Genomic DNA, 17,754 nt, shown 5'->3' on the forward strand with positions numbered 1-17,754 from the left:
ACTTGCTTCTCTCGACTCTGTCTAAAGGTGACCATCCGAGAAAGATTGCTAATCCCAGTCCCACAGCGAGCGACATACTGGCAGCTATTCAAGCTCTCCACATGCGATTTGATAAACAAGATGACAAAATGGCGGACATTAACAACAAATTATCGGAGAATGCCTCGTTGATTGCCAGTCGTGCTGAGTCCATTGAATTCAATGCAACTGAAGTCCGTGAAGTCCGTCCCTAAACAGGAAAGTAAACTAAGTTTTTATTTTTTTATATATATTCAAGTTTGATATTTTTAATATTTTGAACTCTATTTTTATTTATCTTTAATGCTACGCACGTGTTTATCCTTTGTGTCGTTGAATGTTAGAGGTTTCAGGGAAAAGGTTAAAAGAAAAGCAATGTTTATGTTTATCAAAGGGCTAAAAGCAAATTGCGCCTTACTACAAGAAACTCATTCAAGTGACGCTGATGCCACCTTCTGGTCAAAACAGTGGGGTGAAAAAATCCTCTTCAGCCACGATCCAACCACTCTGCTGGAGTAGCCTCATGTTGTCCAGGTGTGAGAGGACAGAGTGCAGTGCGATGGAGACTGCATCCTCTGTGCTCCTGTTCTGGCGGTATGCGAATTGGTGGGGGTCCAGGGTGGGGGGGAGACAGGATTTGTGAAGTGGTGTTGGAATCTCCAAGTAAGAAATGCATTCCTGCCCATGCACTGCTGGCTCTGTTCTGCTGGCTCCGGGTCCATTACGCTTGCATTAGAGCCTCTTATTGTGTGTTTTGTTTGGGTTTCCAGCAATGCGTGGAATTACCAAAACTGGAGAGGGGATAGCCTAACACAGTGGTTCCCAAACTTTTTTTGCTAGACCCCCCCTTTGTTTTACAAGAAAATCTTTGTGCTCCTCCCCTGACGTACACATCACTCATTTTTCAAACTCCATTGCAGTTTATTTTACACCTCAGACCTTTTGTAAACAATGAAACAAAAGTTAACTAAAATAAATTACAGGTTGCAATAAAATAAACCACTAAACAAACCATCTTTATGGTGTAATTATTTCATGTATAGTTGTTTGTTTGTTTGTTTGTTTGTTTGTTTTACTGTGTAATAATATTCAACACTGCTATCAATACATTTTTCAAAAAACATCTGTGCAAAATGGGTTTAAAAACAAAAACAACTGTGGGATACTGTTCTTCCGTGATTTGAACCAGGGAAACAAATTGTGGCAGGATCAGCCTGATATTATTTGTATCCCACTGTAACTTAACTGTATAAAGAGCTAATATCACCAAAATGTCATTATAAGAAGTGTTTGTGAAATAAAAATCAAGAATGTGGGATACTGTTTGTCCCACAATTGGACAGCCAGTGCGTGCTCCCTACACAGGGGAAATAAATTCTGTTAGTGATACATACTATGGCACCACCATGGTATGTATAACTTATAGTCAGACTAAAGCCAGACTTTCAGATCCTCCCTGTCTGGAGGTAACGCTCCCTGATTCCTAAATGTACTCTTTTTCCAGTGGATTAAGGTTTGTTGCAGGTTACACAGGGATAAGGGTATCCAGGTTTTTCTTTCAGCAACTTCAACTGGGTGACCATGGCTCAGGGGGTTTGGGAAGCGTATCTGTAACCAGAAGGTCGCCAGTTTGAACCCGGGCTCTCTGTCCTGGTACTTTACCCTACCGCCTACTGGTGTTGGCCAGAGGGGCTGATGGCGCGATATGGCAGCCTCGCTTCTGTCAGTCTGCCCCAGGCTACAACCGATGTTTTTCTGGGTTTGGCGCATGTTGCTGTATGCCTCACAAAATCTCTAAGTCTAAGTCTTGTGTGTGATTGTTCTAACATAAACAGCTCCATCAGTTTCCCTGACTCTGTGGTTGCCTTCGGTGTGCAGCACTGCTACAAATTGCTAACTGTTTTGGCAACTACAGGTTGTCCACTGTTGCCGAGTATTATATGGCCATGGAGGTAGCTACAACTGCTTGGAGGTTGAGGTTGCTCTAGAAATTGTATCGATACAGTGGCATTTATAAATGCACACTAGCTCCTACTATGCTTCCATCAGTCTGAAAGAATATTTGTCATTTAGAACAACTCAAGAGTCAACCTGCTCCCCAGTTGGTTGTATTCTGGTTATAAATCTATAGAACAGGAAGGTTACTGAGTGCAAATGTAATAGTTAATTAGTTAAGGAATTTCTTTTAAGTATGACTTTCTCTCTATGTAGACAGCAACAGATATGTGATTTGAATAATTAGAAACATATTGCATGTAATTACCAACCTGAAGGAATGAGGATGAGGATATAGATGTATTGGCAAGACAGTCATTCAAATCATAATCTCTTGATTTGCAGATACATTAAACAAAGCTGAAGTTAAGTATTATAATTATACAGAGTCCCAAGAATGTGGCAGGATAACTGGAATATCAGCATTCATAAAACATTCAGAAATATGGTCACTGGAAGAGAGTGGGTAGGTACCAGAGAGAAGAAACAGACAAGTACCAAACGGCAATGTGTGCTAACTAGAGGTCAGCGATCTGTCGGCTTCAGCCCCGACGGCGGGTCCGTGTCCATGTGAGAAAGGGGACATTTTACTGATTCTGATGCATCGGCGGGTCCGCGCTTTATGTTTACGTCTTTGTGCAGAATCCGTGTTCCTGCTCTCATTTACTGTTTTAGCTGTTTGGTGGTTGTTGAAATTTTGTGAGGTTTAAACTGAGATTCTGGCTTTTCGGGCAAAATAAATTTATATTTAAAAAATCAATTCAGGATTTTAATGAATCGATATGACATTATCCAAGCAAGAATCGATTTCAATCGATAAATCGATAATCAAAACCTACCCTTAGTGCTTACTGCAAAGAAATTGAATCTGTTAAGCATGCACTGTTAGAATGCCAGGCACATGTCCAGGAGAGGAAGACGTTAATGGCAAATTTTGAGAAGCTAAAGATATTTTACATTAGAAAAACAGCCAGAAAAACTGTCTCAGGTCTGTGGTCAGCTGTTGAAATTTGTGATTAGAATGGATGCGTTTTTTTCCAGTTCCTGATCCACATTCCAGTCCAGTAGGTGGCGGTAATGCACTTTTGCAAAATGCCATTACACTTAAAAGAAGACTAAGAAGAAGAGTAAGGCTATCCCACTAGCATTGTTTTTATCGATAGTTGTGTCAGTCTGCTGACTTCGGCTCCATCACGGAGGTTCTCTCTGTTTGTGGGCTCATCTAAAGGTAAGTGTTTAGTAGGGATGGAAACTGAGATCATTTAGTCTAATTCCTTGGAATTGTTAGTCTGCCCGTCTACCCCCTGTCTTTTCTTACACTCGCGCTGTATTCAGCTGTTTTCAGTTCGTGTGTTGAAAAATGGTGGCGCAGTCTACAGCGTGGACATTGGCATTACTAGTTGTTATTGAACTAAAGAACGAGAGCGCGATGGTAGACGGGAAACGTCCTCCAGGATAGAAACAACACATAACGCTGCTAACACAACTTTAGCTCTTTGCAAGCATTTGCACAGACGGCATGCTAACGCTCAGCTAGCATAGAACTCACAGCGAAAGCTGAGTGAATAGAGATTGACAGACCACGTGACTTTCGTGCATTGCATTGTAGTTACGAGTGGTATTGCATTTCCAGCACCAGTAATCATTAATTCTGCGGTTTTAATGTCTACTTGGATTTTATTTGCCCCAAAATCAGTCATCTACAACACGACGGAGAACACGGCAGGTCCGTACAAAGGCAGACTTGACGAAAAGGCAAAACAAAGAACGAGGAAAAATCAAAGGAGTGAAAGGGTCAGACCCATACAAGCATACAGAGTGGAGTAAGGACGTTAGCGTGCTGCCCAGCTTTCATCACGCACATATTTATTATTATATGGTCCTAAGTGTGAGTGCATACACTCACAAAATGTTTAGTGACTTCAGATCCCTGCAACAAGCCCAGGTCCAGTTTACTTTGGTGATTTGGACTATTCCATTTCACAGCTGTTGTTACATTTTTGTCCTTTATCTCCTGTACAGGCCAACGCAATCTAATTGTTGTTTCAGGTTGTAGTGTTACACAACATTTTCAGATCTAATAGAAATAAAATTTAATCGTAATTCATTCAGTTATTATCTTTGTTTATAACTGGCATTATTGTTTCATTCTATTATAGAATCTTATAAGAAAGAGGCAAAATTGTATTCAATGGTGCTTTATTAGCTGCTTCGGTGAAAAACAAATCAACAATGCAACAAAAAAAACAACTTACTGGAAAACAGTTATTCATCACTTGCTTGCTTCAGTACAACACTTGGGCACATATATGCAGGACTTTTCATGGCTGTTTTGATATCGCTCTCTCTCTTAACCGATCAAATCTGGCTATGGTAGCAGCTTTAAACTCGGTCTGACCCAGGTTGATAGAGGGCGCCAGTCTGGATCGCATTCCTGCATTTTGTAGGCTGGTTTTCCTACAAAACACAACAAACATTAGCCCGCAAAGCCACAGTGAAAGCAGCATAGCCCAACAAATTCAATTCAAATGAAGACTTATTTGTAACCTACATCAACAATTATGTTATGATAAATTACGTAATAACTACAACAGAAGACTTACCTTTGTGGAAATGCTTGGAGTGTTCTGGGACGTTATATTTGGTCTTCGAATGGCTGCAATCCAGGCCATCCGTCGGCTCTTTGTTACTTCGGAAACATGGCTTGAACAATCTCTTCCACGACCGAATCCGATAAAAAACGATCACTTTACCCGTTTCTACCTGTTCATATTTCTACAGTATAATCTATGTAACTTTGAAGTCTCCTTGAGCGGATTTTCATCTTTGCTATCTGCCTATCGCCTTTGTGTTCATACCTAAATACTAGGAGAAATATCAAATGTGTCTTCAGCAGTGTTGGGGAGTAACGGAATACATGTACTGCCGTTATGTATTTAAAATACAAAATATGAGTAACTGTATTCCGTTACAGTTACCGTTTAAAAAGGTGGTATTTAGAATACAGTTACTTTGTTGAAATAAATGGATTACACGGCGGTACTTTCCTGTTTCATATTGTCGCGGGTCAGGCCTGTTTGGGTTTTGTTTGACAGCTACGTGCTGTTGTTCCAGGCGGCAGCGTTACGGTTGCCATGGTTACAGGGCGACGCTCTCTCTCTCTCTGCGACTGTGTGTTTCCTGGGTGAGAGAGCGCCTTTTTGTTGTTGTTGTTATGCTAAGCTAATAGGCAGAATGCTACAGGCAGAGGCAAAGGATGTAGCATCATAGGCAGTGTAGTCCGTGCTGCAGGGAGAATGGACTGCCATACACGTTATGGGTCTGTGAGCAAGAGGAGGGAGAAAAAGGAAAGTCATAAAGTACAAGCTGTCATCGAGCAGAAACGGGAGCTGGAAGCATGTAAATATAATAATAACCACTGCAGCCAAAAAGAGAGTCTGATGAGCCCAGTTGTAAGTAAGCTATTAAGACTCGACTGTACGCTGTGTTCGTGTTTTCCTCTGAAAACAATAAGTTCCATTGGAGCCTTTCAACGCCTCTCTCTGTCTCTCGCAAGAAAAGTTGACCCACACAACAAAGTAAAGCTATTTTTCGGCTACGAGCCCGACACGAACCCGACGTATTAGCCAGAGGTCCCTTTACTACAGTTCGGAGCCGCGGACCTTCAGTAACAGTAATAAATCACACAGCAATAGTACATTCACCTAGTTGTAAAAAGCATGATAATATATTAAGCAATCCAAAGTATTCAGAATATGTTTCTGTCATTGAGTAACGTAATGGAATACATTTTAAGAGTAACCTTCCCAACACTGGTCTTCACACACAGTTAACACACACAGTTTTTTGACAAGTAATGTGTTGCGTGGCATATTCACATATATGTATGACTGCTGAAAATGCTCACCATTGAAAATAGATATAACTTAAATAAATGTAATTATTAATCCCTGAGGAAACACATAATATCCTTAGAATAGGGCACTGGAGGTCGTGACCTAATTTCTCAATGGTGCAACCAAAAAAAATCTTGCGTCACGCTGGTGCGATTAGCCGTTCAAGAAAGAAAAAAAACCCAGTCTGAAAGTCTCTGTGTGGTTAACAACAGACACACATTATGCCCATATCATGGTCTAAACCAATCAGAGATAGTCAAGGGTGGGACCTCTTTTATTGACTGTGTTCCAGATATTCCTGTAGGTGCAGGCGGAGAGAGGGAGGTGAGTGGCCTAGGCCTGATAGAAGTAGATGTAGCTGTGGGTAATGAGAAAATCTTTTAAGAAAGATTAATAAATTTGTCATGAAGTTGAGGCCTGATCCATCCGAAATTCATAGCCAGTGCTCTGACAGTGAGCCATCAACCTCTGAGGTTATGTTTAACACTGTTTCGGAGACAGCATTAGATAATGAGCCACATATGATCGACTCCGAGCCAGAGCCCGCTGACAGTAAAAGTGGGGCAAGTGTATACAATTCAAAGAGAGTGGCTTGACCAGTTTCACTGGCTAAGATACAGTAAAGCCAGTCAGTCTGCCCCAGGGCAGCTGTGGCTACAACTGTAGCTCGCCTTCACCAGTGTATGAATGTGGGAGTAAATGAATAGTGGTATTGTAAAGCGCTTTGAGGGGTCCCGAAATGCGCTATATAAATGCAATCCATTATTATTATTATTATTATTATTATTATTATTAAAGCTGACAACATGATGCGCAGCATTTACTGTGGTGCAATGGTGGTTTTTGATACGGGAGACATGGGCCATACCACAGAGTGGCATCGTGGGCATCAGCAGAAAAAGATGCTTGCACCCATGCTGCCCCGACATCATAACAGCTCAAATGTGCAGTTGATGTGATAGTGACGGGCTGCTGAACCAATCAACTGGAATTCTTTTGGAACACCAAAAATACTTTGGCTCACGTGGTTTCATGGAATTATGTAAAATAGTGTCGTGGAGTGTCATAATGCTATTAAAATCCTCACATATTTGAAACTGTAAAAGACAGACATAGCTTTGATTCAAGAGATACATCTTGATGAGGTGGAATCATTAAAGTTGAAAAGAGACTGGGTGTCCCAAGTTTACCTTAGTGCATTTTCCAGTAGGAAAAGAGGCGTGGTTATATTGATTAGAAGAAATTTGGATTTTCAAGTACTCAATCATTATACGGATCTGGAGAGTAGATGGGTGGTCTTGGATGCATGTCTACAGGGGCAGAAAGTGACATTGGTCAACATATATGCCCCCAATTCTCCTCAACCACAATTTTTTCATGAAGTGTGTAGCACAGTGCGGAATATTGGAAATATAAATATTGTAATTGGTGGGGATTTTAACCAGGTCAGGGATGTGTTTTTTGATTAATCCTCTCGTCTTAGACCAAATAAGCACCCTGTAGATGCTGCTTTGGACGTTGTGTCAGAGGAGCTGAGCCTGGCGGATATACGAAGACTTCTGTATCCTCAAGAAAGAGACTATACTTTCTTTTCCCATCCTCACTTTACTTTCTGGTGTCTCGCTCTCTGGTGAGTCAAATTGTCGGGTCCTCCATTGGTAATATTTCAGTAACTGATCATGCTCCCATTGAAAGTTTTGTCCTTGGGATAAACTAGTCTGTTTTGTTTCGCTTAATGCATCTTATTCCCGAAAAGTAGGATAGTTGTTTCTGGGGTTTCACCTTAAAGCTTCATAATTATTGTTGTCACTGAGCAGTGTACTGTTTATTTGCTCTGCTTTTATTTGTCAGGGATAAATTACATATCTATACATTTTATGTCCCAGCTAAATAACAAGTCTGGTGGAGAAGCAGAGGAACAATTTCAGCCCTTTGGATTCAGCTCAGCCACTAGAGAGGAAACAATGACTTCAACACAAAAGGTGAGAAAAATGATCACAGTTACACTGTTGCTGAAGTTGTGTGCACAGCTGGTTGTTAACAGCAGCTTTATCTTTTCCATCCTGGGCTCCTCTATACACACAGAATCTACATTCACAAACAAAAACCTTAGAAGTTACAAGAAAATACAAAGACCATATTTTATCAGCACTTGCTTACTTAGCACTTAGGCCGAGCAATAAGGCGGTAGACGATGAATAAGGCCCCCAAAGTGGAAGCGCCTTTCACCAACAACATCAGCTAGAGGGTGGGTGCCTGCTCTTTGTGAGACCTCTTCGTTCATCTTCTGGTCCCAATAGGAAATTCTCATGATTCACCGCAGACCACGTTGTTGAAGCATATTCAGGCTTCGAGTGATCGCATTTGTTGAGTGCCAGTCGGAAGATGATAGAGTTAAATAGTTTGATCTTGAGCCTAGCATTCAGGGAGGTCAATTTCCAAATAGGTTGGAGACATCAGAGAACACCGGCCGCCTTCTCTGCTTTGATGTTGACATCTCGATCAGAGATCCCGTCATTTGAGATGATGCTGACCAGATACATGAAATTCTCCACCTCTTCAGCACGTTGTTGGTTGATCATGACAGGAACTAGTGCATGTGCATAGCCAACTCGGAGTACCTTGGTCTTCTTGGCACTGATTCTTAAACCTACTTTCATGGTCTCCCTCTGCAGAGCTGCAGTTGACTCTTGGAGGTCTTACTGAGCCGAGCCCAACAGGGTGATGTTGCCTGGAAAAAAGTCCAAGTCGATGAGATTACGCCCTTTTTTCCAGGGGACACCGATACTAGCTTGGTCAGCTGATCGTCGCATGATGAAGTCACTTGATAAAAGGAAGAGGAAAGGTGATAGTACGCATGCCAGTATTAATAATAATAATAATAATGGATTGGATTTATATAGCGCTTTTCAAGGCACCCAAAGCACTTTACCATGCCACTATTCATCTCAAAGAAATCTTCTCAGCCATCAGCCGTCTGGATGCAGCAGCGGGAGTTGGCATAGAGACCATGAAGGGCATATACAAACTGCTGGGGGACTCCATAGTGACGTAGGATAGCCTTCTTGAAATCGATGGAATTGATAGAACTCTTCCTTTGGTATTCCAATGTTTGTTCAATGATCGTGCGGAGAGTGAAGATTTGCTCGACACAGGACCGGCCACTCCAGCCTGCTCATCGTCCACTGCGCATCATGAAATTTCCCCTTGTGGGACTACTAAAGGTATATCAATCCCAATTCGAAAGAACGAGGCAAAGCAACTTCCCGGGTACTGACAGTAGCGTGATGCCCCACCAGTTGTTACATTCTCCCAAATCGCCTTTCTTCGGAAGTTTGATGACGCCTTTGGTTTCATCAGGTACACGCGATGTTGACCAGCTGGCGTTTAGGAGTCATGTAAGAGCGAATTCCAGCTGGGGTCCACCGTGCTTCAACATTTTGGGGAGGGCCTCATCCAAGCCAGGGGCCTTTCCACTCTTGAGGACTCAGATCATTGTCTTGACTTCGGTAACACAGATTTGTCCGATATCGACTGGAAAAAGCTCCATGGAGGGTGCCAGGTCTTCGTCCACCTGGTCCTGAACCGACTTCGCCAAACTACATTCATCAATGGGGTCCCATGAATGGTGGGAGGTACGAGTCGTATTCATGTTAAAGCTGGGCCAATTTACCAGTTTGTAACGGAGTCTGTACATTCCATATTCCATAACGGGTAGTTTCTTCTGGGTCGAAATTTGATCGACCATCGAGCAGGTAACGACCTGAGGGCTTTCCTCCACTGCTGTCATCAAGGGTTGCCGATCATCTTCGCCCTGGTTCAATCGATGATGAGATTTGTTTGCTCTTTCCGTAGCAATCGAGGTTTTAAAAGGCGGGGTTGCTAACCCCATGCCCAACCCTCCTCCTTTCTCATATGGCCTTGGGACCGGCAATGGCAGAGTTTTTATCAGCACACAATATCATCAGCTAACTCACAATTTTTCATACAGTCATTTTCTCCAGTGATCAGTACTTCTTTTATTATGTCATTTTCCTTACAACTCCCATTGTAGCACTTCTTTGTAATGTGATATTATCTCCAGAATGTGGTGATAACAGACCTACAACGTGTTTGTTGACGTCTTTGATTCCACTAATGGAGTCAGTTTCAGTTTGTTCCACGACTGCATTTTAATCACTGCCTCTGTTTGTATCTCTGTCACTGCAGGACCAACATGGAGCGAGAAGTCAGCGCTCTCAGGAGGCTGACAAACCTCACCGAAAAAAGGGGCAGAAAAAATACACCTGTGATGAGTGTGGGAAGTATTTTACCCGTCTTGGAAACTTTAAAACACACCAACTCGTCCACAGTGGAGTTAAAGCATACAGCTGTGACTTGTGTGGAAAGTCTTTTGCCCAGGCTGGAACCTTGAAAAAACACAAAGTCATCCACAGTGGAGTTAAAGCATACTGCTGTGATGAGTGTGGAAAGTCTTTTACCCAGCCTAGTCACTTAAATGCACACCAACTCATCCACAGTGGAGTTAAAGCACACAGATGTAACTTGTGTGGAAAGTATTTTACCCGGGCTGGAACCTTAAGAATACACCAACTCATCCACAGTGGAGTTAAAGCACACAGATGTAACTTGTGTGGAAAATCTTTTACCGAAGCTGGAAGCTTAAAAACACACCAACTCGTCCACAGTGGATTTAAAGCACACTACTGTGACTTGTGTGGAAAATCTTTTTCTCGGGCTGACAACTTAAAAACACACCAACTGATCCACAGTGGAGTTAAACCATACATTTGTGACTTGTGTGGAAAATCTTTTGCCCATCCTAGAAGCTTAAAAATGCATCAACTGATCCACACTGGAGTTAAAGCACACAGCTGTGATCAGTGTGGTAAAACGTTTGCTCGCAGTTGCAACTTACGATGTCATCAAGATACCCACTCTGGAATTAAGGCGAATAGCTGTGACAAGTGTGGTAAAACCTTTAGTAGTATAAGTTACCTAAAAAGACACCTGCGGATTCACACTGGACAGGATGTTTACTGCTGTGATCAGTGTGAGAAAGTCTTTACAACAGCCACACAGTTACATCACCACACATTTACCCACACTGAAGAGAGACCTTATAAATGTGACCTGTGTGAGAAGACTTTTAAAGCACCACATTCTCTGAAAGGGCACCAGCAGATCCACACCAGAAGGAAACTCTATAAGTGCAGTTACTGTGAGGTATGTATTTATATTTTTATCTTGTATTTTAAGCCTGACTGTTTGGAACAACTCTGCTCTTTAAATTTGTTTTAGCATGTTAGTTATTCTACTGCAGTTAAAGTTAGTGTTGTGAGGTTCATCAGATTTTAGTTTCAGTTATTATTTTTTTCTTCCATGATCATAAAAACACTAAATAATTACTTTTCTACCCTTTCTTCCAAATTTATGACTGCTACAATCTGGTCAGTGTTAGATGACTTATTATGTTCTTTACTAACTAAAAACAATTATTTTTGCTTCAAATTGGGAGTGAGACCGATTGGATTGGAACTTTTCATATGTACTTGTGAAGAATATGATGTAACTTGTTGTTTAGATATGATTGTTTGTATATTAAATGAACTACCGTATTTTCACGACCATAAGACGCACTGTACTAAAAGGCGCAGTCTCAGTTATGTGTGCCATTACTGTATTTAACACACACATAAGGCGCACTGGATCATAGGGCGCATACAGTGGGGCAAAAAAGTATTTAGTCAGCCACTGATTGTGCAAGTTCCCCCACCTAAAATGATGACAGAGGTCAGTAATTTGCACCAGAGGTACACTTCAACTGTGACAGACGGAATGTGAAAAAAAAATCCATGAATCCACATGGTAGGATTTGTAAAGAATTTATTCGTAAATCAGGGTGGAAAATAAGTATTTGGTCAATAACAAAAATACAACTCAATACTTTGTAACATAACCTTTGTTGGCAATAACAGAGGTCAAACGTTTACTATAGGTCTTTACCAGGTTTGCACACACAGTAGCTGGTATTTTGGCCCATTCCTCCATGCAGATCTTCTCGAGAGCAGTGATGTTTTGGGGCTGTCGCCGAGCAACACGGACTTTCAACTCCCGCCACAGATTTTCTATGGGGTTGAGGTCTGGAGACTGGCTAGGCCACTCCAGGACTTTCAAATGCTTCTTACGGAGCCACTCCTTTGTTGCCCGGGCGGTGTGTTTTGGATCATTGTCATGTTGGAAGACCCAGCCTCGTTTCATCTTCAAAGTTCTCACTGATGGAAGGAGGTTTTGGCTCAAAATCTCACGATACATGGCCCCATTCATTCTGTCCTTAACACGGATCAGTCGTCCTGTCCCCTTGGCAGAAAAACAGCCCCATAGCATGATGTTTCCACCCCCATGCTTCACAGTAGGTATGGTGTTCTTGGGATGCAACTCAGTATTCTTCTTCCTCCAAACACGACGAGTTGAGTTTATACCAAAAAGTTCTACTTTGGTTTCATCTGACCACATGACATTCTCCCAATCCTCTGCTGTATCATCCATGTGCTCTCTGGCAAACTTCAGACGGGCCTGGACATGCACTGGCTTCAGCAGCGGAACACGTCTGGCACTGCGGGATTTGATTCCCTGCCGTTGTAGTGTGTTACTGATGGTGACCTTTGTTACTTTGGTCCCAGCTCTCTGCAGGTCATTCACCAGGTCCCCCCGTGTGGTTCTGGGATCTTTGCTCACCGTTCTCATGATCATTTTGACCCCACGGGATGAGATCTTGCGTGGAGCCCCAGATCGAGGGAGATTATCGGTGGTCTTGTATGTCTTCCAGTTTCTGATGATTGCTCCCACAGTTGATTTTTTTTCACACCAAGCTGCTTGCCTATTGTAGATTCACTCTTCCCAGTCTGGTGCAGGTCTACAATACTTTTCCTGGTGTCCTTCGAAAGCTCTTTGGTCTTGGCCATGGCGGAGTTTGGAGTCTGACTGTTTGAGGCTGTGGACAGGTGTCTTTTATACAGATGATGAGTTCAAACAGGTGCCATTCATACAGGTAACGAGTGGGGGACAGAAAAGCTTCTTACAGAAGACGTTACAGGTCTGTGAGAGCCAGAGATTTTCCTTGTTTGAGGTGACCAAATACTTATTTTCCACCCTAATTTACAAATAAATTCTTTACAAATCCTACCATGTGAATTCATGGATTTTTTTTTTTCACATTCTGTCTCTCACAGTTGAAGTGTACCTCTGGTGCAAATTAAATTACTGACCTCTGTCATCATTTTAGGTGGGGGACTTGCACAATCGGTGGCTGACTAAATACTTTTTTGCCCCACTGTACAAGTACCGTATGCGTATTTAAAAATAAAGCAGGAGCAAACCTGAGTTCGGTACCTTACTCACATTTCTATTACCGGTAATCGTCATCATCAACAACACACAAGCATACAAGTGTGCGTATTTAAAATAAAGCGGGAGCAAAACTGAGTTTGGTACTCACATTTTTATCATCAATCAAACCCATCGAAGTCCTCATCTGTGTCTGAATTGAACAGCTGCGCTAAATCTACATCAAACATGCCAGGTTCACTTTCTTCACTGTCAGAGTCACTTTCCGTGCCGTGCGGCTCCTCGGAAATGATGCGAAAGCTCGAACAACAGTGCCAGCAGACATGTTAGCCCAAGCATCTACAATCCATTGGCAAATTGTGGCGTAACTCGCCTGGCGCTGCCTTCCACTCTTGGTGAAACTGTGGTCTCCATCGGTCATCCATCGCTCCCAGGCCGCTCGCAGCCTTACTTTGAACGGGCGATTCACACCGATGCCCAGCGGTTGGAGTTCCTTTGTCAGGCCTCCCGGAATGACAGCAAGCTCACAGTTCATTTGTTTCACTAGTTTTTTCACATCGGCTGTGAGATGGGTACGCATGGAGTCACAGATTAAGAGCGATGGTGATGCGTGGAAAAAACCACCTGGTCTCCTTACATACACCTCCCTCAGCCAGTCTTTCATCATTTCCTCATCCATCCAGCCCTTTTCATTTGCCTTAATGATGATTCCTGCTGGAAACTTCTCTTTAGGCAAAGTCTTTCTCTTAAAAATCACCATAGGCGGCAGTTTCTGTCCATTAGCATGGCAGCCAAGCACAACAGTAAAAGAAGACTTTTCATACCCCGTTGTGCGTATCGCTACCGTGCTGGTCCCCTTCTTCTCCACAGTGTGACTCACCGGGATGTCAAAAGTGAGCGGGACCTCGTCCATGTTTGTGATGTGGCTGGGCTGGATGTTTTTGTCGCCGATGTGTTTGCTGCAGTAGGAGCGGAAGATGGCCAGCTTTTCCTTATAATCTGCTGGAAGTTGCTGCGCTACCGTAGTCCCGGTCCTGATGGAAAAATGGCACAGTTTCATAAAAAGTGAAAGTGAAACTGCTTTTAGCCGAATGGTGACCGTCGAAACGCTTCTCCCGCTCGTTCTTTGCTCAATGATCCAACTCGGCCACACTTCACCCTTTAGCGTTCTCATGGTGTTCTCTACTACGTCCTCATTACAACACACAGGGCGCACTGCGCTATAGGGCGCGCCGTACTTTTTGAAGAAAATCTAAGACTTTTAAGTGCGCCTTATGGTTGTGAAAATACGGTAGATGGAAAAATGGAGAGTCATTTTCGCCTATTAAGTTGAGTGTTATAATGTAAACAGTAAAATGTAACTGGATGTTGGCAGAGATGCTCTTTATTTCAGGCAATGTTCAGGATAAAAATGTTAAAGGAGTTCCCCGACTTACACTGTGTTTGTGTCTTTGTTTAGAAGCAGAGCGGCACAGATGGATCCAGTTCTCAACCCTGTCGTCACTGTGGTGGTGGGAAAGACTTTCGCTGTGACCTTTGTGGAAATACTTTCAGTAATCGACAGAATCTAAATCGACATCGACGTAGACACACTGGAGACAAAATGAACTACTGCAAAGAATGCGGGAGAGGCTTCACCACATTAAGTGATTTAAAATGCCATGAACTCTTCCATAGTGGGGTTAAAAAGCATGTCTGTGACCAGTGTGGGTCATCCTTCACCACTGCAAGTGACCTTAAAAAGCATAAACGAATCCACACAGGAGAGACACCATACAAGTGCAGACACTGTGACAGAAGCTTTTCATATTCAGCTAGTCGTAACCAACATGAACGTACACACATGAAAGAGATATTTAGCTGTGACCAGTGTGACAAGAGCTTCAAGAATTTCACTTCATACTCCAAACACAAACGATCCCACGCTGCAAATAAACTGTTTCACTGTTACCAATGTGCAAAATCATTCACTTCATTATCTGCTCTGCGCAAACATCAGCGTGATCATGCAGGACTGAAATCACTGGATCACAATGAATCTGACGAGACAGAAAGATTCTCTTCTGGTTTCAGGGTCAGACTTAAACACCTTGAGATCAGGCTCCACAGAGTTCAGCTGGAGTCTCCTGTAGAGAGTGTCAGCTGATGTCACACTTGGATCTGATGAGGTAGCTCTGCTTTCTGGACCTGCAATTAATAATCCTGCCTCTTAAATTTATGAAGTTGCAAAGTATTGTCCTCCTTCCTTTTTCTTTTAGTTTTCTGTCATTTCTTAAAGATTGTTTTGCCTGAATGTTGAATCTCTCTCTCGTGGTTTGATCAGTAAATCTCATGTGGCTGGCTGCACTTAGAGGGAACCTGCTATACTGCACATGAATTCAATTTTGCATTAGATATTGTTGAATTCTTCTTTATTTTGTTGTATCCCTTTATGGATGTGTAAAGGAAATAAATGCAGACATAATGCATGGTTTACTACTGATCTAGCTAACCTATTCCACGAGCACAACATGGCATGGGCCAAAGTCAGGAGAACTAAGCTACACACTGATTGGTTGCTTTTCAAGCAGCTGTGTGATGCATACACAGTTGTCATTAGAAAGGTCAAAGCTGATCATTTTGTTGTGGAGACTTATAGGGGCTATTTCAAACAAATAGCCCCTATAAGATTTGGGTGACGATAAAATTACCTTGTACATTGTGAATGGGTTAAATGCAGAGGAACTATTTCCCTATGGGGACTAACACGCACACTTGTAATGAAACTGTTGTTTGGCTTAATGAACATTTTATGATGTCCCTGAAACTCTAAATCAGGGGAGTCAAACTCATTTTACATCACAGCTTCTGTGACCTTTAGTGGGCCAGCCCAGTGAAACTCCCCTTTCTGTCAGTAATGAAATTACATATTTAACAAATGAGAAAGAAAGAAATCTGTAAGCATGATTGTTTGGACTTGAATTGTGAGAAATAAATTTAGAATTGCAGAAAAAGTTCTGACTGTACAGTTGTTGTTGTATTTTTAACCCTATAAGATAAGATAAGATGACCTTTATTAGTCTCACAGGTGGGAAATTTGTGTTGTTACAGCAAAAGTGCAAAGTTATGTAGCAGAAATTAGAAAACACTGGAATGCAATAAAATAAAACAGAAATACAAATACTATATACAACTGAGTAGGAAAATACAACTTCGTCAGAAGAAGAATTGCACATATAGCAGTCTTATTGCACATGTGTGTGTTTGATCAGCTGCAAAAGTCTTTGTTGTGGAGTCTGACAGCAGTGGGGAGGAAAGACCTGCGAAATCTCTCCGTCCCACACCGTGGGTGCCGCAGTCTCCCACTGAAGGAGCTGCTCAGTGCTGTCAGAGTCTCCTGCATGGGGTGGGAGATGTTGTCCAGGGATGACAGCTTAGCCACCGTTCTCCTGTCACTCACCACCTCCACTGGGTCCAGAGGGCAGAACAGAGCTGGCCCTTCGGATCAGCCTGTTCAGTCTCTTCCTGTCCCCAGCAGAGATGTTGCCGCCCCAGCAGACCACACCATAGAAGATGGCTGAGGCCACCACAGAGTCATAGGTCTTCAGGAGTGGGCCCTCCACTCCAAACGACCTGAGTCTCCGCAGCAGGGAGATCCTCTATTACTCCCATTGTAGGCAATCCATCTTTTAAACCATCTATTCTACACAGTACATTTAGACTTTGGAAACCGGTAGGACTTTGCACAATCGGTAATCTATACTAGGAGGATGTTTTTGCCTCTTTCAAGCAGTTACAAGAGCTATACAAGCTACAAGGGAGCAACTTTTTTCTCAGATACCTCCAGATAGGAGACTATGTCAGGAAATGCATTTCGAGTCATTGTGAGTTTAGTTTAGTGTAGTTTTCTCTGGTCCCCTCCCCAATCAGACCAGGAGGGACATGTTTACCTGCATATTCTCCTTAACTTGCTGGTTGTCTGTGTGGTTTCCAAAAAATGATGTGGGCTTCATAGATAACTGGGAAGCTTTCTGGAGGAAACCTGGTCTTGTTATGAGAGACAGCATCCATCCCACTTTGGATGGAGCAGCTCTCATTTCTGGAAATTGATCAAATTGATCAAACCCCCCAAAATGTGACTATCCAGAGTTGGGACCAGGAAGCAGAGTTGCAGTCTTACACGCCTCTCTGTAGTTTCTCTCCTGTCACCCCCACAAAACCCATCTCCATAGAGACTGTCAGCTCCCAAACTGTCACGTCTGGCGTGGCAGGCGTGTGGAGTAGGAGAATAGGACTCAAGATGCAACTTTTGATGTAAGTGAGCTTTATTTTATAAGGTGGGTGAAAACAAACAGAAACAGCAAAAGCGAGGATGAAAACTAAGCAAAACCTAAACTGGGAAAAACTAACGAAACAAACCTGAAACCAAAAACAGAGATGCTGCTTCAGAACATGCCCAGAAATTGCAAGTTGGTAGAGATGCAGGTATAAGGCCTTCCTTGGTCCCACAGACTATCGC

General features: G+C 42.6%; 1 protein-coding gene across 3 annotated transcripts; it reads left to right on the forward strand.

The window, feature by feature from the left end:
• The first annotated feature begins 3,128 nt into the window (after nucleotides 1-3,128).
• On the forward strand, nucleotides 3,129-17,080 carry LOC146567736 (uncharacterized). 3 transcript variants are annotated; one of them, XM_085287727.1, is made up of 5 exons: nucleotides 3,129-3,241; nucleotides 7,393-7,539; nucleotides 7,796-7,891; nucleotides 10,119-11,135; nucleotides 14,716-17,079. In XM_085287727.1, exons 3-5 carry the CDS (start codon nucleotides 7,874-7,876, stop codon nucleotides 15,400-15,402), a joined length of 1,722 nt encoding a protein of 573 aa, XP_085143853.1. In that variant the 5' UTR covers nucleotides 3,129-3,241; nucleotides 7,393-7,539; nucleotides 7,796-7,873; the 3' UTR covers nucleotides 15,403-17,079. The 3 variants fall into 3 exon arrangements, with proteins under 3 accessions (XP_085143853.1, XP_085143854.1, XP_085143856.1); XM_085287728.1 differs by lacking the exon at nucleotides 7,393-7,539 and having other exon boundaries at nucleotides 3,130-3,241; nucleotides 14,716-17,080; XM_085287730.1 differs by lacking the exon at nucleotides 3,129-3,241 and having other exon boundaries at nucleotides 7,426-7,539; nucleotides 14,716-17,080.
• Nucleotides 17,081-17,754: the final 674 nt, after the last annotated feature.

This window comes from Mchenga conophoros, linkage group LG9 (assembly GCF_057382185.1).
Source record: "Mchenga conophoros isolate Kocher_MC1m ecotype Shallow Benthic linkage group LG9, M_conophoros_male_GT1.1, whole genome shotgun sequence".
Classification (NCBI taxonomy): Eukaryota; Metazoa; Chordata; class Actinopteri; order Cichliformes; family Cichlidae; genus Mchenga; species Mchenga conophoros.